The sequence below is a fragment of the Dermacentor silvarum genome, chromosome 2 (genome assembly GCF_013339745.2).
Source record: "Dermacentor silvarum isolate Dsil-2018 chromosome 2, BIME_Dsil_1.4, whole genome shotgun sequence".
In the NCBI taxonomy this organism is placed as follows: domain Eukaryota; kingdom Metazoa; phylum Arthropoda; class Arachnida; order Ixodida; family Ixodidae; genus Dermacentor; species Dermacentor silvarum.
Window position 1 is genome coordinate 126,831,582 of NC_051155.1, and position 25,479 is coordinate 126,857,060.

General features: G+C 47.3%; 1 protein-coding gene across 1 annotated transcript; it reads left to right on the forward strand.

Annotated features, from left to right (window-relative positions):
• The first annotated feature begins 709 nt into the window (after window positions 1-709).
• LOC125943147 (uncharacterized) lies at window positions 710-25,149 on the forward strand. The gene is made up of 4 exons (XM_049661588.1): window positions 710-866; window positions 7,061-7,183; window positions 8,545-8,620; window positions 24,945-25,149. Exons 1-4 carry the CDS (start codon window positions 763-765, stop codon window positions 25,071-25,073), a joined length of 432 nt encoding a protein of 143 aa, XP_049517545.1. The 5' UTR covers window positions 710-762; the 3' UTR covers window positions 25,074-25,149.
• The last annotated feature ends 330 nt before the right edge of the window (window positions 25,150-25,479 follow it).

Genomic DNA, 25,479 nt, shown 5'->3' on the forward strand with positions numbered 1-25,479 from the left:
GGGTGCGACGCGTGGCATAGGTGTCGCACCAAGCGCGTCACCTGCGCGCGTGATGACCAACTCTATACCGCGGGACATTTTAATACGACTTGGCGGGCCGTAATTAGCGCAGTTCTGCTCCTTCATTAGAAACATATTCTTCAGGGATATTAATGAAATCAAACTATTAGCGCCACGTACTAGCGCTTCTGTAGTGACTAGACAGCCATATTTACCGCTAGACGAAGCTCGCCAGGGCAAGTGAAAAAAAAAGGCGCAAACACGCAAAACGACTCGGCTTGACAATGACAACAGCTGACACTATACCAATGACACCACAAAAATGACACCTGATCGTCGTGGCGTCATAAGTTTTTCCAGCGCGAACTCGAGTCTAGTAAGGAAACCTCGGGCTCAACCTATGAGCATTCGAAAGCTTTTCGTGCGCCAAAGTGGCAGATGGAAAACCCTGACGCCGGCCTGGTAATAATGTTTCAGCGTTAAGACATGACGTTTGATCTGCATTTTCTCCGGCACTAATCACCATTTTTTATCAAATGAGCTAAATTATTGTTTTGAAATTAACTTATTTCGTGTTGGTCATTTGGTTTCCGTCGAATATACACATGAGGTTCTATGCCTCGAAGTCGGTGCCGTCATCGTCTGTCCAATATCCGTGGCGCCGTGTTGCGGTCGCTTGATGCAGGGAACCCCTGGCCTATCCAGGCAGTGGCTTGCTTTTTCGGCTCCAAGGTGACGACTACAGCGGACTTCGACGCCAAAATGCCGCTGGCGCCGGGCGCCGAGCCGTCCTGGGCGGTACGCCTGGCCTTCTACAGTTGCATCCCGGGCGGACTCGAAGCAGCCCTCGACACCAAGATCGCAGAGTAAGTGTGCTGCTGCAATTCTACTCTTTCGTGTACAGAATCCTTGTCAAAAATTAACGTTATTGTTTAATACAGACGACGTGGCAACGGAAAAGAAACGCCAAAACATTTGATAGGCAACATTTTTGGAGAAGCAAGCAGTGGTATGCAGTGGGTGCTAGGCGCATTACTGAACATGCACGTGAGTAAAGCGCTGCCTTATGCCGCATTAATCGGATATTGCTGCTGCTACACGACCTAGAAGAGTGTCAATAAAATATAGAGAAGGGGAGAACGCGCGAGCGTTTTACCATAAAGGTGTACTTCTTTTAATCGTTATCAGCACGAGCACTACACTTTAGGTATGTTTTGCGGAATTTATAGAAATCACCTGTGGCAGTTAGCACAATTCTTATCCTTGAACGGGATTGTTCGATGAGGCGGACATTATTATCACGAGAAATCGAAACACAGATTCAACTAATTAACAAAAATTCACCAATTAACGTCTTAGTTAATCACATTACGACACATATTGCAATTTACGAATTGCAGCCCGTGGGATTGTCAGGTGTATCCACTTGGAATGAATTTCCAGAATGATACCAATTTCGAGATGTGCGCCATCAAACTCGCCGTAAAAATGCACTGTTGTTCCGCTTACTTTTTTTTCCAAAATGGTTGTTTTATACATTGAAGCACAGAAGTAACTGGAACGCCCATGTATTTCGTCCCATACTTTGGAAAATATCTCGAAGCTGATGTCATCCTGGAAATTCATTTCAAGTGAATGCGTCTTGTAAACTCACCTGTACAATTCGTAAATTGCAATATGTGTGTTCAAGTAATTAACTAAGAAGTTCATTAGTAATATTTTGTTGGATTAGTTGAGTATGTGTTTCGATTTCTCGTGCTACTAATTTTCGCCGCTTTGAATAACCCAGCTCAGCGATAAGAATTATGCTACCCGCAACAGGCATTTTTTTTTAAATTCAGTAAAGCTTAATCTTGAACACCCGGTAAATAGACCACAAGTGGTGGGCTCGGATAAGGCTCACCCCTTGAAATGCCGTCGTTTAAGTGCCTTCTGGACGTGTAATTTAACGCACCTCCTCTCGAGAACAACGGAGATCGATAGCGTCAATTTTCACCCAAATGGGAAACGGGCGTTCGTTTACTCGATTCTGTGAGGAGCACCTGACCCATCAGTGGGTCAGCCTAGGATGAGCGCGAGCCAGTACAAGACAAGCTGCCACCAGATCGTTCGTTTCTGTTTTTTCCTGTCCATTAACTGTGCTGGCGCAGATCTATCTTCTGCTCATAAAGCCATCAATGGTATTCATGAACGCAAGCGGTTCCAAAGGCTGTGACTGTCTGACGAAGTTCCTAACGTTCGTCAGCAATAATTGCCACTCTGCCAACGAACAGAAGCATTCCGGTGTGGCATCAAATAATTTGGCGTGCACTAGCGGGTACCAGCATTGGTGTTCAAGAAAACCAACCCTTCCCCTACCGGCAAATGGGGGTAAACGAAGCTTGTCCTGGGTGCACCTAAACTAACCACGATGCGACGGCTGCGACGGAGAGAACGACGTCACTGACGGTATGCCCGCAGTCCGCCGTTTTATAGCTTGCGTTCGATCGCTCGAATTTTCTAGCCTAGGCAGCGTGGTTAGCAGCATTCGCCCGCCATTGCCGCTTGCGATTTTTCGAAATTAAATTGATTCAGAATTGAATCTGTCCATTACGTAAGACAATGGCTCTACCCCCTTAAGCAATGACTCATACCCCCGTAAACGCGGCCTCCCTATTACGACGAAAGAAGAGAAGCGAGATGTTACGCTGGAAAGATGAGCGGCAAAGGAGCCAGCTGTGAAAGAAGACTACGACGAACGCGGGAGCAGGTGCACGAGCGCGTGCCGAGCACGAGCGCCAACGAGCCAGCTGCGGCAGAAGACGACGACGCATGATCCGATGCTGATGATGATAGTTTTTTGCTCACACGGACGCCAGCGAAATATGTGCCTTGTAACAAGATGTGCTTGAAAAATATCACAGGCCATGTAGCGGTAAATGCGAACGAAATGCCTTAGTATTACGTCGCTTCTGTGAGCTCCCCGATCTATGACAGCTCATTGCCTAATATTGTTCAGGAGCCCATCGTCACACGTCCTGCCTCTTTGAGGTGCAACTTACCGTATATATGGTGTGTTATATACAGGGTGTTTCAGCAAGCACTTTCAAAAATTCTTAAAGGTTACCTGCGGCAGATAGCACAATTCTAGCTCATGAGCTGGTCTACTCGAAGAGGCGGACGATACTTCCACGAGAAATTGAAATGCGTAATCGAATAATTAACAGAAATTCACTAACTAAGTTTTTAACTAATTACCTGATGGCCAATATTGCAAATTACAAATTGTAGCCGTGGAGTTCGCAAGGCACTTGGAACAAATTCTTGGTATGACACCAGTTTCGAGATATTAATTCCCGAAGTTTGCAGAGAAATGCATTGGCGTTCCAGTTAGGTTCCTAACAAAGCGTCGCTTTTTGCATTGAAGCACAAAATTAACTGGAACGCCAATGCATTTCACCGCAAAGTTCGGGAATTAATATCTAGAAACTCGTGCCATCCTGAGAATTAAATCTAAGTGGATCCGCCTTGCGAACTCCAAGGTGGATTGAATTACTTACTGGCCCATTTACAATTTGTAAATTGCAATATGGGCCATCAGGCAATTAGTTAAAAACTTAATTAGTAATTTTTTGTTAATTAGTCGATTATGCATTGCAATTTGTGTTGCAAGTAATGTCCGCCTCTTCGAGCAGACCAGCTCAATAACTAGAATTGGGCTAGCTGCCACAGGCAACCTTGAATAAATGTTGAAAGTGCTCGCTTAAACATATATATATATATATATATATATATATATATATATACGAGGCAAAGCCAAAAAGTAAAGGGAACACTTAGAAAGAGTGCATGTATTCTAATGACAGAAAACTGAAACATTCTTTTTCTACATATCCTCCCTGCACCTCAACGCACTTTGCCCAACGTTTCACAAGCTTTTTTGATTCCGTCAGAAAAAAAAATGTTTTTTGGTTGCACCTGTGCCCAATATTGCACCACATCAATGACTTCTGCATCGGTTGCAAATCTGCTTCCCCTGAGCGCTTCCTTCAATGGCTCAAAGATATGAAAATCGCTTGGAGCCAGGTCTGGGCTGTATGGCGGGTGTTCCAGCAATTCGAATCCCAACTCTTTTATTGCTTCGGCCGTCTGTTTGGCAGAATGTGGCCGAGCGTTATCTTACTGCAGGATGACACCCTTTCGCAGTTTACCACGACGTTTGGATCTGAGTGCAGGTTTCAATTTAGTTCGGAACACATCACACTAGTTCCCACTGTTCACAGTTTCGTCTCTTGGGGTCAAATGAACCGCTAGCACACCTTCCATGCCCTAGATAGTGTTAGCACAATCTTACCAGCTGATGGCTGACATCTTGAAACTGCAGCGCACGCACAAGAAGCGAAAATGATGGTTGATGTTTAAATTTCTTAACTTCCGGTCATGCTGAGTGTTTCCAAACCGTGCACGCAGGCCTTACTTTCCGGTTCGTGATGTACCCAAGTTTCATCTACAGTAACAATTTGCTGTAAAAATCCATATCCCTCCCGACGATAACGGGCCAAATGTTTACGAGAGATGTCCAACCTTCGTGCCTTATGCTGCACTGACAATTCTTTCGGGACCCAGCTTGCACACACTTTCCGGAAATTTTGCCTGTCGTGTAAGATGGAATATACGCTGAACTATGATGATATGTAAAGTATTGGAGATTTAGTCCACTGTGATTCGTCTGTTTTCCATCACCATACCCTCAACGACTGTCAAATTGTCCTCAGTCGTTCACGTCGACGGCCTGCCCGATCTTTCCTCGTCACATAAAGAAGTTCTTCCCTGTTTGAAACGCACGGTGCAGATCGACAGTGGAGCTGCTATGTTACGGTCTGCTACACTCTAACGACATACGCGGCAATAAAAGTCGCACGCTCCATAGAAGTGTTGCAGACGACACTAATTCAGTGCTGGATACTAGCAGTACTACCAAACCCTAGTGCGAAAAATTGCAAAAGTCCCTTTACTTTTTGACTTCCCCTCGTATATATATGGTGGCCCACGCAACTTTAGCCAAATCTTAAAAATGTGCAAATGTCACGTAGCTGGACAGAACCAAGGTAATCTTGTTTGCCGTCGCTTCGAAATACTCATTGCATTCAGCCTAATTACATAATTAGTACTAATTAATTAACTTCTAAAATATTATAATTACATGAAAAGTGTCAATGAGAAAATTCTAGAGCAACATGAAGAAATGTTGCAGTATCGCCCGATAGGCGAAGCATCGATTGCGATAGCAAACTGGTGGACAACTGTACGAACTAAGTGTAGTAGTTTTACCGGCCGTATAAACATATAAACATTCGCTTACTAACTCAATTAACAAGCACAGTATCACGCGCGCATAAAAACCCCCCCTGTGCCTCGCGCTCGACAGAAGTAGTGCGCTTCCGCCCCGCCTGTCTCCCTCGGACGCGCGAGATTGAGCCGCAATCGTCGGCTGACCCTCGCAAGCTTTCACTCGCACATACAGCGTATGGCGCGCGGCGACGATGTTGCCGTGTTTGGACTTCATACGGAACTTCGCAGTGACGTCATCGACCACGTCCCCGACCACGGCAGAAATGCGCTTGGAGTGTCCATGTAATTGCTATCGCAATAAAACTGCCGTTACTACTTTCTGTTGCTCAATGCGTGCTGCGTAATTTTTTCCGAGCATGAAAGACGACCGCGAATACACTCAAAGTGCCTCAAGCGGCCAGTCGCGCGGCAACATTGCGCGTATTCGCGGGCTTCGTTTAGGCTCGGAAAAGCGCTTTTATGTAGCACGTATTGAGCAACAGAAAGCTGTATGGGGAGTTTCTCTTGTTGATCTACAATTTTCTCTTTGACACTTTTAATCTAATTATAATATTGGAGAAATTTATTAATTTATTAAAACCAATTATCTAATTAGGCGGAATGCAAAGATAACCTGAGTATCCCCAAGCGACGTCACACAACATTTCCTTGGTTTGGTCCATCTACGCAGCATTTGCATATGTTGAAAGTTGGGCCTAAGTTACGTAGGGCGCCTTGTGTATTTTAATGGTGAGAAGCACGCAAGAGGGCAACGCTCCGAACTCCTTTAATTCTCCCTCGACTTTCTCTGGCCTTCCTTTACTTGTCCTTGCGCGCACTGCCTTGCGCACTTCGCCTTTACACTCGGCCTCGCTGCAAGTTTCCGGCGCGGCTTGGAACATGGGACGCACTAACTTGGCATATGGAGTCGATGACGTTGGCCCTGACCGTTGTAAGGGTGCGCGGATGATGAAAGCAACCAGTTGCCAAGACTGCACACGTCATCGTCGCTGAGGCCCTCGGGAAGTGAGTCGTCGTCGTTGAGCCGTCCAGCGCGCAAAGAGCTTCTCTGGTGGCCGGCACTGGCTGCTGCTCTCCAGTCGAGGCTTTTGGAGGCGCCTACTTGCCCAAACAGCGGGTAGAGTAGCTGGCATCGCCCAGGATACCGATAGCGCTGGACGATGTCATTGTGCTGCCCTAAGAGAAGGTATATGCGCGTGTCTACGCACGTGTCCATTGTTCCCTGATCGGGAACGGTTTGGGTAGCGCTCGTTGACGCTTACGGCAGGAACATCGGCGGTTCCTAATGGGCAGTTATGTCGCGTGCACGTTTATTAGGTTATGTGCGAACCGACGGCGCTTCAGTTGACGTGTGGAGCAGTGGCTTCGCGGGTCTTGCGCCGTTGACACTGCCCGCTGGCATCGTCGGCACTGTCTTCTGCTTGCCTGACCACCAGCTTGTGGCCGCTCTACCATGTGACCGGCTTCACACACATACTTTTTTACACTTTGAAACTCCTAATGCTAACGCATTAAAATAAAATGAATATTTGGCCTTCACTTGGGATAAAGCAATGGAAGGTTCGAGGATATCATGGCTCTTACCCTAAGGGTTAGAGTCTTGAACCTTTAGAAGTTATTCCGTGTTAAAGTGTAATATTGGACAAGCAGTTCGCTGCCTGAAGCGTTAACGTGTCAAGAACACTAGCAAGTGACGCTAAACTAGAATCTGATGTTGCTGCACTCGCAGAGAGTACAAAAGCGCGCTCAATCAACCATGGACAGCCGATGAAGCCGCGGGCATTCGAGTGCCATACGGCCTGCGGAAATCGGCGCTCGAGATCTTGGCTCCTGCAACAACACTGGCTACGCTGTAAGTGACTTTTTTCGTCTTTGAACATACGTGCACGCATACATACATACTCTCGACCGTCCTTTCCGTACGGCTCGCTTTAGCGCATCTGCGGCCAGCCTCGCATTTTGTGTACGTCCCATGCGAGTGCGCCAATTTAAAGGTTACCCAAGTGCATCAGCATTCGGCAAACCAAGGGCCGCCGTCAGGCAATCCTTGTCAACATCAATATGACATTCGCCACTCTTCTGACATGACCCATCTTGTTCTCTCCTTTATATTGGTCTGCGCAACTGTCCTTTTTTTATCTATGTATTACTGGGCTTGCATGTAAGTTGGAGGTTCACAAAACTATGGAGTCTTTAAGATATCAACAGTGTTCAAAGAGATGTCGTCAGAGCCAACGTTTCGACCAGAGGACTTAGTTTGCGCTGCAACTGCTATACTTGTATGCTTTTATAGCTCCATCTACTCCACCCCGAGTGGAGTTGGAGAATAATAACTGAATAAGCGGATGCATAGGGTAGGGCGAGGCAAGTGTTAAAAAAAAGGGGGGGGGGGGGAGATTTGCCTGCTGTTGTCTGCCCGCATAATTTCACATTCGTAAGAACACGAAACGAGGGTCCTCACTGGGCGAGTGTAGTTGAAGCTTTCGCGCTGGCGCTTACGCTCCCATGCGTTGGATGGCGAGTACCAAGAAGAAAGAGGCGTGAACAATGCTGTGCTGCTCGTGGAAACTACTGCCAGTGCCAAAAAAGAAAAAAAAAACCCAAGTCAACCAAGTGCTGGCTCTAAAGAAGGCACGCTCCACCTACGGGGTTGCTCGAATTATTCTCTTTCCGATGTTCATTATTCACTAGTTTAGTGTTTGGTTTGTATCGTATTTCGTGCGCAATTACGTCGACTTTGTCTTTTTTAGCATCAACACTAAATTGACCTTTTTTTTTTTTACCAAGAGACCTGCTGCGCCGATACCGGACATGATGCAGTCTATGGTGCAATGTGGTTTAAGTTTCGACTTTAGTGGCGTTAATTACACCCGTATCGTTAGTTTTACTTACTCTTCCACAAATTCTCGCTCATGGTCTCGTTGAGACCTGCATTTTGAGAGCTTTTTTCGACTAGATACGATGCTCTGGAGCCGCGAAAGGGCCATTTTTTTTTCTAGGAGTGCTTACCAGATAACCAGACCCCAGATGCGCCAAACCCGTGGGAAGTCAGCAAAGTCTTTGTCTTGAAAACCTACCGGTACCAATTTCTCCGTTTGAATGTTTGTGCTCCGCATCTTTGGGGAAGTGGTGGCTGCCGATGAAGGTTTTAATGCAGAAATTCCTAGCAATGTTTTAACGCTACTGATAATTTATTTCCATGTCACTGCGCAGGGACGCCGACTACCTAAGCCTCCTGCACAAAGCTGCAGTCTTGAACCTCGTACGAACGGAAGAAGAGCTGAGTGGGGTTAGTACTTCTACACGGGCATGCGAAATGCAGGCTCTGCTAGATATTTTACTGTGAGGTAATTTGACGTAACGATAAAAAGTCTGAGCGCGCGAATACTTATGAGTTATGTGATATTTCAAAACAATACTAACCAAACGGCCAGTGACTTCTCGAAAAAAAGACTAAACTAGCGGCCAAAGCTTGTGGAACCATTTACTCAAATAAGCGGGATATTCTTCATATGGAATACGTTTAGAATTTGGCTTCGATCGCTTTGACTGAAATTCCCTCTATGCATTTTGACTTAACTGAAGTAAGGGGAATCCTTAGCTGCAATCCTTAACAGCTAAGTCTGGCCAACATTATTACATGGTTCATTTCGCAAACAATGCGAATTGCATTTTTTTATGTACGAAACTTCGAATTTAGAACAAGCCGACCGCGGCAAGTTGTGACGAACATTACAACCAAGTAGCCTGACTAACAAAGCTGGTCATTCTGGCGGAAAAACGCGAACTTTTATGTAAAGCGGTCCTTTCTGGCTAACGTGGTAAGTCTTGGAATGTTCTGTAGTTCATTAATGGTGGGCAAAGGCTTTCAGCGTAAACAAGACCATGACATAAAAAAAAACTACTCATGCGTTTCCATGCTGATAGTCGTGGTATGTGCGATTCAACTTTATGGTTGCCAGTGACAGTTATCAGGCTAGCAAGCGCATCATCCGTAAACAAGTGCAAACGGAAGACAGATTGAGTTGGAGAACTCCACCTCAATCTCCATTAGCCTAGATAAGCAGCGCCAGAGCATGCGGTACCCATTGATGGCACGACAAAGGGACTTTCCGAGCACAGCAACAGAATCCATGGCATTTTGCCTTCATCACTTCGCCTTTCACACTCAGCCACGTGTCACCTGCATGTCTGTCGAAAATGGAGGGTGCTAACGAAATTCTCAAAGAAAGTTTTTTTTTATATTCTGAGAAACTGTTGCGTAATAAGGACTCGAGTCCTATCCCAAGCACTCGTAGGCTATTGCTAGTGCCCTCCTCGTCTTTTTTCTCTTCTTATCCCCGTCACCGCCTGTTCGCAGTGATCTTCAACATATTCCTAAGGGACCGAGGTGATCACTCGGTATCTGGTTCTTGGCAGCTTGCTTCGAGAACGTACATCTTCTGAATGGGTATTTTGATCGTCTATCTAGAAGCTACTTGAAGTGTACAAACGCGCTCAATGCCGTCCTTTCCCGGATGCACTGGTAGTACTCTGCCCAGCTTGCGTAGTAGCGGATGTGCGCTGTCGTCATGCACAAGCAGCACGTCACTTTCGAGTAACCGAGGTAGTTCATGAGCAGGACTGTTGTACGCAGACCGAAGTAAGAGCAGGTACGACCGCTTCCATCGGATCCGTAGCTCCGCTGTCAGACGCTCACGCGGCGGAGCAGGTCCGCCCTTGTCAATGACATGCCATCTGAAATGCTGACGTCCTGCGGAAAGCATACGGCGCGTCTTCCGAACAGGAAGTGAGTTAAGAGTCGGCGGTAGCAGTTCATCCGGGTTGCTATCGAGATAAGAGGTCCGCTGTTTATGACGCTTCAACTTCGCTGAGAACGGTAGAGAGGGCCTCATCGTTGAGATTGCTGCCATAGAGAAAGACAAACAACCAGAGACGACACTTCCATACAGCCCAGCGCCTGAATAGCCCTGTAGCGCGCCAAGCTACTGGTTTGAAAACCTCAAACACACTTCCAGTGTCGGTTTTATAAAACACACTTCCGCACTTCCGGTGTCGGCTTTATATAAATGCTCTGGTTTGAAAACATCAAACACACTTCCGGTGTCGGTTTCAGTAAGAAACCCCAAACACATTTCCGGTGTCGGCTCTATATAAATGCTCTTTCCGTGCTTTTGGTGCGTTCATCCATTGTTGTGGCACCAGGTAAAAAGCAGTAGTTCCTGTACGAAGCTCCACTGAATGGCATCAGCTGAAAAGATTAAATTACAAGCATGTGTCATTTTGGTATTTAAACCTCATAGAAAAACTGCGTGCAGAGACGAAACGTGCGAAAGTGCTGAATGAGCGACATCACCAACCAACAGACAACAACAACAACATCACCAACAAATCCCTTATGCAAACATCGAGTTGAAAATACCCGACTCATCCCAAAGAATACCATACATAAAATACGACGAACATCTGATTTCCAAGCATTCCCCCATTCCCGGGCCTTGTTTCCTGCACTTGAAGAGCACAAATACACGGTCGACAACACGTTTTGTTGTGGCCACCTCTGTTGTGGCCACAGAGGTGGCCACAACACAGGCTCCCAACCCGACCATGTCTTCTGAACGACTGATAACCGGCTTTGTACCCACGCATTTGTCTTGAGTGCGAGTAGAAGGCATTTTGCGGGCGTCTAGCATGGTCGGGTTGGGAGCCTGTGTTGTGGCCACCTCTGTGGTCACAACACAGGCTCCCAACCTGTGTGGCCACCTCTGTGGTCACAACACAGGCTCCCAACCCGACCATGCTAGACGCCCGCAAAATGCCTTCTACTCGCACTCAAGACAAATGCGTGGGTACAAAGCCGGTTATCAGTCGTTCAGAAGACGGAATTTTCAAGTTGGCTTTTTGACCTCCTCGGCGTTATCTTTTGCGCGTTCTGCCGGCGTAAGCAACACACTCCCGTGCTATCACTCTTGGAAATCGCTCATCGCGTTTTCGTCAAGCCTGAGTATTCGTCAAGCCTGAGGGCATGAAAATTGTCACAAACATGGTCCCGTAAGGTTCAGTCAGCGCAAAACTAACCAACGTTAAACTGTGCCACAGCTACACGTGTCGCTAACTGTGGCAAAACGCCCTGTGCGGTCAGCGTGCCCAAAACGTACTCTCAAAAGTACCGAAATAAGCTACAATAATGCTGGGACCCATAGAAAGCGTCACAAACATGGTCAGTAACATTCACTACACACGAAACAAACTGTGTCAAAGCGGCTGAGCTGCCTTTTGCTAACTGCGTCACAACGACCGGTGCGGCCGCGTGCCCTAAGCCTAAATTGCTTGACATGCAGCGCAGACAAAATTTCTCCCCTTTCCGTAGTACAATAGAGCAGTGGTGCCGTGCCGAAGTGCAGACGGAACGCAAAATACGCCGAGAATCCAGGAGACCAGAGCTACATCAAAAAAAAAAAAAAAATCCGCCTCCATTCCACCCTGTGAAAGCGGATGTACAGCCAGGCTGTTGCCGACGTTAGACAACGTTACATCAAGCACCACCACAAGCGGCGTACTTAACGCGCGCACGCACGTGTGCCGAAGTGCAGCATACATCCTCATTCTCCTAGGTCCTCCGCCAACCGCAAGTACGTCATTGAACTAACTGAATTTCTGAAAGTAAAATGCGACAGAAAATTTGTAAAGTACAACTTACGCACAAGCTGCAGACATGAAAGCTTCGGAATGTAATTCAAATATACCAGGAAACATTACTCCTCTTCCCCATTAACCATTTTCCAACAGCCATTTACGGTCTGTCCGAGTGGGCGCTGCCGCTAGGTGGCTGCACTGTTTTTGGGTGAGCACAGAACGACCCACCAAAAATCCTGATCAACTAGAGGCGAACAGCTTCACTGTAAACAGACAATCTGGACGTCGAACAGGCGAACGCTCACATGCGCAGCCGGCCTCGCTCACTTCGATTGCGTGTCAGCACATGTACCTGGCGCATCATTGGCTTGTCGCAAAGTAACGCAAGAAAAACAGCTCGGAAAGTTTATTTATACGCGAAACGTTTTAGTTTAAGCTGGAAGGAATAAGAAAAATAAGACGTTGTCTGATAGATTCATTTCACGTTCTTTTCTTCCCTTGCTCGCGTCATCTAACGGCTGGTGTGAATACTAGCGTGGCATATTTCCTTTGCTAGTTTTCGCCGAGTGCCCGCTCTTGTTGAATTTTTCTCTATGCTGCTGCGCCCAAGTGAAAGTCTCAATGCATTTTTTGTCATCTAATGAGGCCCTCCAATCAGCCTAGCTCCCACCAGGAAGTTCTGTCTGACTTCCATTTGATTTTGGCATCAGACCCACCGTTGTTGCTATGTTAATTGGTGGCTATGGCATGGTATTGGGCTACTAAGCACGAGGTCGCGGGATCAAATCCCGGCCACGGCGGCCACATTTTGATGGGGACGAAATTTAAAAACTCCGGTGTACTTAGATTTAGGTGCGCGTTAAAGAATCCCAGGTGGTCCAAATTATTCTGGAGTCCCCCACCACGGGGTGTATCATAATTAGGTGGTTTTGGCAGGTAAAACGATATAACCTTATCAGCAGCGTATTCTTGAAGAGCCGGCAGAATGGTCGTAACACTCGCGCACAGATGTGGAAAGGCAGTGCGTTATCAGAGTATACGGTGTCGGGGATTCCACGCCGCTAGACAAAACGGCGGAAATCCAAAAGTTTAGTGGTCGTTGTCATCACCATTAACATCATCAGCCTATATTTATGTCCACTGCAGGACGAAGGCCTCTCCCTGCGATCTCCAATTACCCCTGTCTTGCGCTAGCTGATTCCAACTTGCGCTTGCAAATTTTCTAACTTCATCACCCCACCTAGTTTTCTGCCGTCCTCGACTGCGCTACCCTTCTCTTGGTATCCATTCTGTAACTCGATTGGTCCACCGGTTATATCCATCCTACGCATTGCATGGCCTGCCCAGCTCCATTTTTTTCTCTTAATAGCAACTAGAATATCGGCTATCCCCGTTTGCTCTCTGATCCACACCGCTCTCTTCTTGTCTCTTAAAGTTAGGCCTAATATATTTCGGTACATTGCTCTTTGTGCGATCCTTAACTTGTTCTATAGCATCTTTGTGAACCTCCAAGTTTCTGCAACTTATGTTAGCACCGGTAGGATGCAATGATTGTACACCTTTCTTTTCAACGACAGTGGTAAGCTCCCAGTCAGGATTTGGTAATGCCTGCCGTATGCATTCCAACCCAATTTTATTTATCTGTAAATTTCCTTCTCATGATCAGGGTCCCCTGTGAGTAATTTACCTAGATAAATGTACTCCTTACAGAATCTAGAGGCTGACTGGCGATCCTGAATACTTGTTCCCTTGCCAGGCTGTTGAAGATTATCTTTGTCTTCTGCATATTAATCTTCATTCGCCGTTGACCCTCACTTCTAAGCCTTCCCAGTCTAAGAGCTTGAATACTACTTCTAAGCATGCAGTGAACAGCATTGGAGAGATTGTGTCTCCTTGCCGGACCCCTTTCCTGATAGGCAATTTTCTACTTGTCTTGTTGACAACCAAGGTAGCTGTGGAATCCTTGTAGATATTTGCTAAGATATTCACGTATACCTCTGTACTCCTTGATTACGCAATGCCTCTGTGACTGCTGATATCTCTACTGAATGAAATGTCTTTTCAAAATCTATGAAAGCCGTATAGAGATGTTGATAGTACTCCGCAGTTTTCTCGATTACTTGATTGATGACATGGACATGATCCATCGTAGAATATCCCTTCGCGAAGCCAGCCTGCTCTCTTGGTTAGCTGAAGTCAAGTGTTGCCCTTATTATATTGGAAATTATCTTGGTGAATATTTTATAAAGTACTCAAAGGAAGCTAATTGGCCTATAATTTTTCAATTCTCTAATGTCTCCCTTCTTATGAATTAGTATAATGTTGGCGTTTTTCCAGATCTCTGGTACACTTGAAGTCGTGAGGCACTGCGTATGAAGGGCCGCTGGTAGCAGCGGTGTCAGGCGTGTAGAAGGACCCGCAGTGATCCAAACCAACGATAGAGAACGGTCTTTCTTCGGTGATCCTGTCTCGTGGCAACGGGCTTATGGTGTTTGCAAGATAACAACTGCTTAGCGTCCTTTTAACGGTCTGCCGCCCTTTCACGAGCCAAAACCTCTCTCGAAGCTCGGAAAGCGTGGCCTCGACTACGCCATGGAGTACGCGCTCATGCGCAGCTAAAACAATGACAGAGGTGACTGCGTGCCTTGCTGGTAACAGGACTACGTGTCTTACATCCAAGGAGGCAGCCAGATGCTGCAGACGACCACCCACACGAAGTAAACCACTTGCGCCAAGGAAAGGATATAGCTGAAGAACTCGATAGCCCTTTTCCTACGCGAAACGCTTGAACTTTTTCGGAGAACATCTCTTCTTGGACATCTTACAACCAGTAGTATTCAGACTTGTAAAGCTGTGCTGCGGTTAATGGTGCAGCAGCCGAAGATTCCTTCGACGGCGCGTTTCCAGTAAAGCGGTAGACCCAACCGGTGACTCTTAGTTTCTTCAAGGAACTGCACCTGTTCATGGGCACTATATAGTGCTCGAAACAAAAGCTGCAGAAGGACACACTGACGGCCCTTCTGGCATTTTTACTAAGTGTTCAAATTGTTACATTATGGGGTTTTACGTGCGAAAACCAGTTCTGATTACGAGGCACGCCGTAGTGGGGGACTCCGGAAATTTGGACCACCTGGGGTTCTTTAACGTGCACCTAAATCTAAGTACACGGGTGTTTTCGCATTTCGCCCCCTTCGAAATGCGGCCGCCGTGGCCGGGATTCGATCCCGCGACGTCGTGCTCAGCAGCCCAACATCATAGCCACTGAGCAACCACGGCGGGCAGTGTTCAAATTGTTCTGGCAATTAACTATACTCAGTGGGGATGGGTTGTTGTGGATAATGAAGCCAGGTTAGACAGTACCACGATAAAGTTGGCGCAAGAAGGCAAGAGGGTGACACTCCTCGTATTACCAAATCAGCTGAGTCATCTTTTCCGGCAGAATGATGCCACTGGATCGGCGATGTCAGGCCATGATTCTTGGAGACTCGATGGCGTACGGCAACTCTTTTTGTCTACGTACTGCGAATCCAACGCAAGATGACGAGTGAGTCGGTAGAAAGTGAACTTGAATTGAGCTCAACAATGACACTGTCTTGACGTATCCGCACTATCTCGCGCCGAAGACGCAGGCTAATAGCGCAAGACGCGAAAGAGAGATCTGTTTTATTGGTGCCATCACATGGGGGGGGGGGGGGGGGGTCTCTTGCTTATCAGGAGCTGTGTGTTGTAGGTGCCGTTTGTTGAGCACGCAAGTTGTAGATACAGGCACCGTATACGCATTGCTGCTTGCGTCAGAGAATACGTGTAGCTTAATTGAAAAGGTTGTATCATTTGCCCGCAGGAAGACGTGACGTTTAACGCCGCAGGGGTTCATGCTAGCCAATTCAGTATGCCAACTGTTCCAGCTTGTTCGCCCTTTTTGCTGCAGGGCGTCGTCGTATGCGCATTTCGTCTTCCAGTGGTATTGAAAAAGCAACCTTGCTATGAGCGTAAATGACGCTAGGTAACCCAAGGGATCGTACACCCTTGCTAATGTCTGAAGCACCCAGCGCTTGGTAGAAGACTTCTTCGCTGTGACTTCAGACGCTTCGTGTGCAATGAGGATAATCTGGTCGTCTTCACATTCTCCGGGTACGCATACGACCTTGATTACAGGACTCTCTCCAGCTTCGTCTTCAACAGCAACTTTGTCGCACGGGAAGCGCTTCCGCAAAGCATCTCAAATGGAGGCCCACTTGCGCAGTTCCATGCTTGGTTCAGAGAACATTTTGCACGTTTCACTGTAAGCTGTTGCACCTTTATCCACATTCGTAAGTCCCAGGATCAGGTCGTCGACGTAAAAGGCATTTTCCAGCAAAACCACAGTCTCCCGATATCGCTCTCAATGAAGCGCAAGGTTATGGCGAATGGTGGCTGCTAACAGAAACTGACTGGATGAGGCTCCGAATGGGACCCGCGTCATCCACACGTCACCGCAGGTGGAGATGAGTCAGTATCTGAGGGCAACCTGTCAATCCAGAGGAATCGCAGCACATCGCAGTCTTCAGGACGAATAAGTATCTGCAAGTATGCCTTTTTTGGTATGGTAAATTAGGACAGCAGGGAAACATCGGAAGACGAGTAGCAGCTGCACAATGCCAACGCCGAAGTTTGTATCCTTGAGCAGAGCATCGTTCAGGCAGGCATGGCCAAGCGCCTGCGAGGAAGTGTGAATCACTACATGAAGCTTTGTCGTGATAGCATCTCGGCGGACAACTGCATAATGGGGGCATATAATACACATTTTCCTTTGACAGTAGCTCTTCTTGAACTTCTTCGGCGTGCTCTTTGTTGAAATAAGCTCCGGTTGCCGTGTCATACTGCATCATGAGTTCGGACTGTTGTCGAAACCTATTGAGTTCGGCTTGCAGACAACGCTCAGCTAACTTTATCTTATCGCTGCCTGAAGGTATCCCCGCTAACGTTACATAAATCTTGGTGATGCTCTCCCCTTCAAATATCTCAGTGAGCCTCAATCCCAATGACCTCGAGACACCAGATCGCAGAAACATCGCCGTCAGGAATACAAGTCGACGAATGCTGCAAGCCAGCAACTGAGCAGTTGTAGATGTTTCACTTCCTTTGAGCTCCGTGGTTCCCTGCTCGGTCAATCCAAACTTGGTTTCCATGGCTGTTAAGCCACAGGTCAAATGATCAATCTTTCCAGTGGCTACTTTCCAGTACACATCGCAACCAAGTAAAATGCTTATTTCACGGGGCTGCCATGTGTCGAGGTGAAAGTGGTCCCCTGTGTCATATTTCTTCTCGTACAGAAGCTGCACGACTGTACTGCTGCGCGTGCTTGTGACCGCACACACTTCAATTACCTCGAGAGCCTCAACGATTACCGCCATGTCACTGTGTTCGCCTTCAAAGCTATCTGATGACTGTTCATGACTTGGCGGGGCTTCGAGTCGCCGAACGTAACAAGAGATATCTCGTCGTTTTCGGTAACCGGGCACTTCAGGTCCTTCGAAAGATCTGATCAAATAAAGGTGCGCTGGCTGCCGCTGTCGAGAAGGTTGCACACGAGATGCCTTCGTGATCTGCACTCAATACACACCCGCTCTGTCCGAAGCAGGACCGCATTGACTCCGCTCAGGACGCTTGGGACAGATACCACCGGAGACGGACTGCTGCCACTCAATGCAAGGCGCGGTACATCTTGATCCACTGTCGTCACGGTTGTCGTACTTGATGCAGCGGCCTAAATAACTCGCGGAGGATGGTCAAATGGCACCGATGGTTCTTGCTACACATAATGCAACATCGACCGCTGCGCATGGCACTTGCTTGACGATGGCCCTTACTACAACATCGAGCACTGCGCAAAAGAGCCCTTTTTTTCATCCGTAGAAAGTTAGACGTTGCATTCCGCGATCGTATGACAACCGTTGCATAAGGGGCACTCTTCTTCCGTAACTGCAACAGACTCGGTAGCAAGCGCACCATTATTCCAGCGGATTTTGGTCCAAGAAGTACAGGTAGAATCTTGTAACGTCTGAGATGTCATCATGCCTTTGACATTTCGACCAGTCCTCTGTTTCTACTTGTACAGATGATTCACTTGTTGCCTTGATAACTGTTGCTGGCATCTACAGAGCGGCAGATATAAAATTTCGTACGAGAACCTGAGAACCAGGGCTAGTCGAGTTACGGCTGGATACCACCCTGTCTTAACCCGCCGTGGTTGCTTAGTGGTTATAGTGTTGAGCTGCCAAGCATGAGGTCGCGGTATCGAATCCCGGCCACGGCGGCCGCATTTTTTGGGGGCGAAATACGAAAACACACGTGTACTTAAATTTATGTGCACGGTAAAGTACCCCAGGTAGTCAAAATTAATCCGGTGTCTCCCCCACTACGGTGTGCCTCATAATCATATGTGGGTTTTGGCACGTAAAAACCCCATCTTTCTTCCGTTTCCTTCTTGCGTTGTTTAACTTGTTTTGCAATGGCGTTCTTCCTGAAGGCCTTTGATAGGTGTACGTAATGTACAGCACCGAAGTAGCTCTGCTGGGAACAGTCCTGTCAGGCTGTGAGCCGTTGTCCTGTTCTGTAAGCACTTTGCGCATACGCTGAAAACGGTCCTTCGAATTGGCTTACTGCCTGAACGCCATGATTTTTTTTAAATGTTTTACGGGCAGTATGCCTTGTCAGAACAATCGTCCCTACTGAAGCAGAGCTTATGATGTACTTATTCTTTAATAGTAAACATTGAATTTGAGCTGCATAAATGGTGGGACACTACACTTCAAAGACACGGTTGCCGCATTGAAGGACGCCGGGTTCGATCATGTTTGCACCTTCTGAGAGTTACAGTTACTAAGCAAATTTAGGCGGTCGTTCGGAAGGATGAATTTTCACTGTAATATTTAACTCCAGAAGTGCTTTATTCGCGCTGTCATGGACGCGGTAGGAATGAAGTCACGCTGAAGATAAGGCGAACATTAGGTACGCCGGTATACGGGATGGATAAACATGAGCCTTTAGGTAACCAAATTTCCATCCAATTATAGAGTTGTGAGGAATCGTATGCCAGAGTCTGCACTGGTTAGTAAAGCATCATACGAACAGATCTTGAGTATTCGTTCGAGATAATGTGTTTGATATACATGCTACTTTCGATTGCGCATGCCTGCAAGTGAGCGTTTTCCCACTAAACTGTTCTGATAGTGCGTTATTTCTGTAGTATATAAACTACGAAGGTGACCGTCTGCACTATCGCTTATCAGCGCGTGTTTCTGTGGCATTCGGATTGCCTACTTTCACTGCGCCACACCGCGAGGTTTCCGCAATCAATGGCCCAAGAAGCTCAAACACCGACCTTCAATGAAACGCGCGATGCCAATTTTGAGCGTGCTGTTACGAGAAGTCTCATAGTGCAAGCAAGCTGTGGTAGGAGAAATTTGCAACATTGCCTTGGTTCTGTACAGCTACGGGGCATTTGCATATATTTAAATCTTTGCAACAGAGTTGGGACACCCTGTATATTGGATCATATAATCAAGTGCTGTCTGTTGTCCTTTTGAGTGTTTTCATGGTCCCCACCGTTCTAGTTCATCACATTAGCGACTAAAATAAGTTTGATTGCTTAACTCCTATGTGGAATGATTTCTAAAGCATCATATATTGGTACTGACCAATTTGACGAGCAGGATGCAGTGCGTCGCAGTAACATGATCTAAGGAGCTCTTCACTGCGAGCCTAGAAATCGGTGCAACTTTTTTTCCCGCACCACTAGTATAATATTCTTCGCATTAGCTGAAATCATTTCTTTTTTCACTCCCGACGATTCGGGAAAGCACGTAAAATGCGTGCGAGCAACACCAGCGAAAAATATTTGTGCCGGCGGTGACGTACCCGAATCTAATGCATCTTTAACACTTAACCACTCATCAGAGGATAGCTGCGAGTCATTTATTGTCTCCTCTACTAACAAGGTACGATATGCGTTAGCTTAACGCTAGTTATGTCAAATGTGCGACTGCTAATTGCGAACAAAAACGCCCGCTTCGAAACCCGCGGCACCAACCGCCGTGCCTCCGCGCCCGGGGAGCGATCTTGCTGGCGACTGCAGCGCCGCCGCTGCTGTCATGATTGCTTGCAACACTCCGCCGCCGCCGTTGCTCTCCCCTCCCTTTCTAGCCACCGTAGCTGGAGAATCGAGGGACGTGGTGTGACGTCACAGTGCGGCCACGGCTCAAAGTGCGACGACGGCAAAGAGGCGAAAACCTGGCGTAATGTAGCTGTCGCTACAAAATACCTTTTTGGCGTTAAGCCCAAACCGTATTCACGCGATTTTGTGCGCGACGGCGACGAGCGACGGCTTCGAGCGACGAAACGGGCCGTCGCGCGAACAGATCGCTTGGTCTTTTCGCTCAATCACTCGGTTCTAGAAATCTAGAATTCGTCGCTCGTCGCCCGGAAGTGCTATGAGCGACTAGCCAATAGCGCGAAGCCGGAACTGGATATACATCAGTCAAGTACTACCGATTGTCGCACGGAACGAGCAAACGACTAGATTTTGATACGTGCAAGGATAATCACGTAGTGCAAGACCTTTAGAAATATTTATGCTGCTCTTTACACTAAAACACATCAACTTAAATTAATAAAGCAAGCGTCACGCCAGTTTCGGCAAGTATTTGCTGCCCTCATACCGGCAACACCGGGGGGACGTCGCTCAAAGTCGTCGCTTGCATGCGGTGCGACTTGTAGGCGACGAGCGACCGCGACAGCCATCTCCATCGCGTCGCTTGTCGCTGTCGCGCTCAAGATCGCGTGAATGCGGTTTACACATTACCCTTGATAACGACCTGGGGCCGTGTTCTGAAACGTTCCATTTGGGCGAAATTTCTTTTTTCGCTTTCAGGCGTGCGCTGATTGGCTGGTTGAGCGAAACCGAAAAAGGAGTCGCTCCACCTTGTAGTTCCGGTGTACGTCATTTTGACGTCACCGTGTCAGTCAGTGTCTTCGACATGTATTGAATAAACGAACATGCCTGCGTCGTACTGCGGCCGATATATTCGAAAACAACACACCCGAGCCGCTCTGCACTCGCACGGTGCACCCTCTTGTGTGTTTTGTGAAGCGTTCGAGAGCGCGTGTTGGTAGTGCATGCTGACGTCATGGCTAAGCAGGCGGTTGACTTATTGAACGTGACTTTCGCCTAGGCGTAATATTGCTGAAGTGGAACGGCCCATGGGCGGTGTAAAGGTTTCGTTTTCGCTCGACTCTGTGCTGCGAGACTCTCTCGCGTATACCGCGATTACGGTGCACATTATTATATGCTGCTAAAGTGCTTACGTTAGGCGGTTAAAAAATGTTGCAGAAGTAAATGACATATGCGCTGCACAAATAAATGCCGCTGAAATAAATTCGAGGCTATGAAAGCTTCAGTATGATAATTTCAGTAGTTCCGTTATGGCGTAATGCTACGCTGGTGTTACTAGCTCGCTGAAATTGCAAGCAGCAGAGAATGCCACGTCCATGTGATGTCGCGGGATGCCCGAAGGGTCCGCGCGAAGGCGCGTCCAGACTGTGACCAGCTTCGTTGCCCTAGGCGCGTCCAGACGGTGACCAGCTTCGTCGCCCGATGTCTCATCGCTGGAGTCCTCGCGGTTTTCGCGCTCGGAAAAGCCGGCATCGAGGCCGCGGTCGTAGTACGCAACGACGCCGGCAGCGCCAGCCCTCAGCAGCATGTCACTACATGTCACGCTCATCGGAGCTTAAATCGCTGAAATCGAGCCCAGCATCGCTAGTCAATGTGCCGTTGTCAGGGTCAACAAGATCCATTGCGACGAGCGTCGACGATCATGTCGCACGCTTTCCCTTCCGCTTTCGCACTGCCATCGGCTCTGTCTTGGCTCTGTTTATGGCCACGCGTCTGCGTTTTGCGCAAAAAAAGCCGTAAAGCGCCGTCTACGGGCGGCGTTTTAGTAGAGTCACCTAGAATATGGGAGAGTGTCCAAAGCGCCGCGTGAATGCATGGGAGGAGCGAGGACCTTTTTGTGTGAACTCCCGCGCCGCGGCGCCGCTGTACTGGACCTGTGGGCTTTCTCCGCTGCGGAAGCCGCGCCAAGACTGCGGGTGTCTGCTACGAGCCTGATATTTTGGTTGCTATTAGCCAACATCGCAATAATTTGGGATATATTAAGTACCACGTCACCGCAAGGTAATGCCGCAGTGACTCAATGCACAGAGAACGCGTTTGCCGGCTGTGAATACGGGTATTTTGTCTATTTCCTTCCAGCTCGCTTGGTCCGCGCTTACGCGGCTCTTTAAGTAACGCATACCGCGCGCTTATTTCATTTAGTTTATGCGTGGAATGAGCAACGTGACCGTGCTGCAGAAGAAAATAAGCTGGAGATCGCGATGACAACCAGGAGAACGTGAAAGATATGGCTGGCTCACTGCTAACGCTTTTACACACTACCGTTCCCTTTCTTTTATTTCGTGCATTCAATTTGTTTTATGAGACTGCCTCCCACGTTCTGCTGTTTCTTTATTAAGGCGAAATCCTTAACAGGCTCTTGGGAAGCGTAATGTGTCCGTAGGTGGGGCCGCGGTACCAAAAATAAATACAAACCGCGTAACTCTCGCTTCTCGTTCACTTGGTATATATTCCAAAGTATAGCGTGGAAAGGCAAGACAAATGTGTGACTAAGATGACTGATGGGTAATGGCATTAGTAACTTGACATACTTGCATTCACGTCGCGATTAACGACAACAATATCACGTGTGGTGCAAACCCGCATTTTTCGGCCAGAAGTCCCTCTGATGGTGTAGGTGTTGCGATAAGAACGTGTTGAATGCCAATCTCGATCTCAGCGTGTCGAACTTGCTCATATGTCATGAAGAACTGAGAGCATAGGTAAAGGGTAACAATCGTAATGATAATTTCTGGGGTTTTACATCCAAAAATCACAATATGGCTTTGAGAAACGCCGTATTGGAGGGCTCCGGTAATTTCGACCACCTGGGGTTCTTTAACGTGCACCTATATCTATGTACACGGGTATTTTATGCATTGCGCCTCCATCGAAATGTAAGCCGCCGTGGCCGGGAATCGAACCCGCGTCCTCTGGCTTAGCAGTCCAACCTACCATGCAAAGCCCCTAACCTACCACGGCGTGTAGGTAAAGGGTACGCGAGAAATATACGCTGTAAAAAACAAGACAAACCAAAATCAATGAAATACTAACAGTGCAACATTGTGTACGTACGCCTCATTTCATAATTACGAGCGAACGTCAGAAAACGAGCGTGATGCATTACGCATGAGCAACTCGTACGCATTTCACCTTCATGTATTGCAAGAGCGCAAACACTAAGCGAATTTTTACATGAAAGTAACTTTAGGAATATTTATTGCGTATGCTCGCTGGTTCGTACACAGCAAATATACTTACTGATAAATAATTACGTACTTGTAGTTACGTAATGAAAGAGGCAACTAATCACCAGAACACAACCTTCTCATGTTTTTCTGATTGAAGGTAACTATTTCAGGGGTATGTAGAATCAATAGCGATATTTGTAGTGCATCAAAGATTGTAATTTTCATAACGATTTTCCACTCAATATAATGCAAGCACAAACATAATCACGCGCTATGAATGGTTGTTAGTTTATGTTAAAAATCACACGTTAAGCTATAACTATTATATCATGAGAAGTTATATGTTGGTAATTTCAGAGAGGATTCACGGATTAATAAAACAAGGATATTGCTGCAATAACTTTTGCAACAGAAATGAGTAAAGAGCTAGGCCAGTAGAAGCTGTCTATTCATTTCAATGTAGAAGAATATATATTTGGTCACCTTTTTATGTTTGTTTACCTATTGGCTGGAATGGATTTTTATTCGAATGTCTGAATTTGAAACCAGCTTGGCTCACGGTGAACGTTAAAGTACATCGTGCGCGAAGTTTGTATTGGAGATAGCGTACAGCAAGAATTGTTCGTATACGCTATCTCTGAAGCGGAATAGGCCAACAATATTGCGGCGTTAGGGCCGTTTCTGCTTCTTCTCTTGTTTCCCTTACACCTTCTCACGGCGCTCTGTTCATAATACAATATTGTCGAGGTTAAAAAAATATGAATAAATACATATGCATATGGCTCTAAACCACTACTGACCGTGAGCGAATTGCGCGCAGTGGTGAGCGAAGCGGTCACTGCACGCACGTAAGTATTTGACTGCGCGAGTAATTTACTTTTTTCGTTACTTTTATTCTTGCAAGCATGGTGCAATTGCCCGCATACCCATGTGAATAACGTTTCTTTTTTTACGTTCTTTCCTTGCGCGGGCTCATTTAGCGCGTTTCTACGCACGCACAGTTACCGTAATACCGTTCCCGAACTCTAGCACCGGAGCTAGGCTGCGCTGATGAGTTTGATACGTTAGTTTTTGCATTATCTTGCTGTCCAAGCACAAAGAAACGCTCAAAGATTGGTGAGCTCCATGCAGCACCACACTGTTGAAGTTAAATAGAGTTTAAGTGCTTTGCGTGGAAAATGAACGCAAAAAACTACAGCGCGTAGCAGACAACCCTTGCTTCCCACGCGCTTCGCGAGCACGAAAAGCCCACGGGTCCGGAGCAGCAGCGGCGCGGCGCGGCAGTTCACAGAAAAAGGCCCTCGACGGAGCCGGCGCTTTGGACACTCTCCCATATTCTAGGTCACTCTAGTTTTAGTCACCGGCGGCCCAACGTCACTATGAGACCATGACGTCACCACTCCTCGCTCGGGAGGGCGGGCGATTTGAATGGCGCTAGAATTGCGTGGACGCTTCAGACGCAATTATCTCATAAAATAAGTCTTTTCTTGGCACAAAACAACCGTTTCGAGGTTTCTGTGATCGTATTCCACGTTGACTTAATATTTGTCTTTAGTGTCCCTTTAACGAGGGCTCATTTTCTTCTAATATTACAGTTGAATCAGGAAGCAACTATTAAAAATGTGCCGGCTGACAACGCTGACTTGAAGGCAATCGAGGCCAGCATCCCGAAGCGGAAGGCGCAGCTCCTGGTATGGGTCAGCTACTCACCGCCGCATACTTGAGTGCCCCAGCACAAAGATGCCTAACTTCGTGGTGCCAGCTATCCCCAATATGGAGCCACCTCTAAATAAATTGGTTTGCCACTCCCACGCCTGTGAAAACGCTTGTTTCAACAGTGTGCTTCGCGTGATCGCTGTTTGTCTTCAATCTACACGGACCACTATGAATCACGAATGATGACTCTCTTCGAATGGCGATGCTCGAAAGAGCTAATCTTTTTTCCAGCCATGCTCGCCTGCTGAACTATATGCCCCTGTGGCTACAATTAGAAAAAAATAAGAAGCCCCTCCCTTGTCGAGAAAATGAGGGTACGCGAAGCTTGTCGTGTGTTTCTTCGGTGTTCCTAAAAACGAATTGCACTGACGGGTGCCACGTTTTGCTCAAACCACACCCGGTCGCACGCACTGC

Coding starts and splice junctions, on each gene's coding strand:
- LOC125943147 (XM_049661588.1), top strand. CDS start 763: ATGCCGCTGGCGCCGGGCGCCGAGCCGTCCTGGGCGGTACGCCTGGCC. Junction 7,184..8,544: donor GCAACAACACTGGCTACGCT/GTAAGTGACTTT, acceptor GTCACTGCGCAG/GGACGCCGACTACCTAAGCC. Junction 8,621..24,944: donor CGGAAGAAGAGCTGAGTGGG/GTTAGTACTTCT, acceptor CTAATATTACAG/TTGAATCAGGAAGCAACTAT.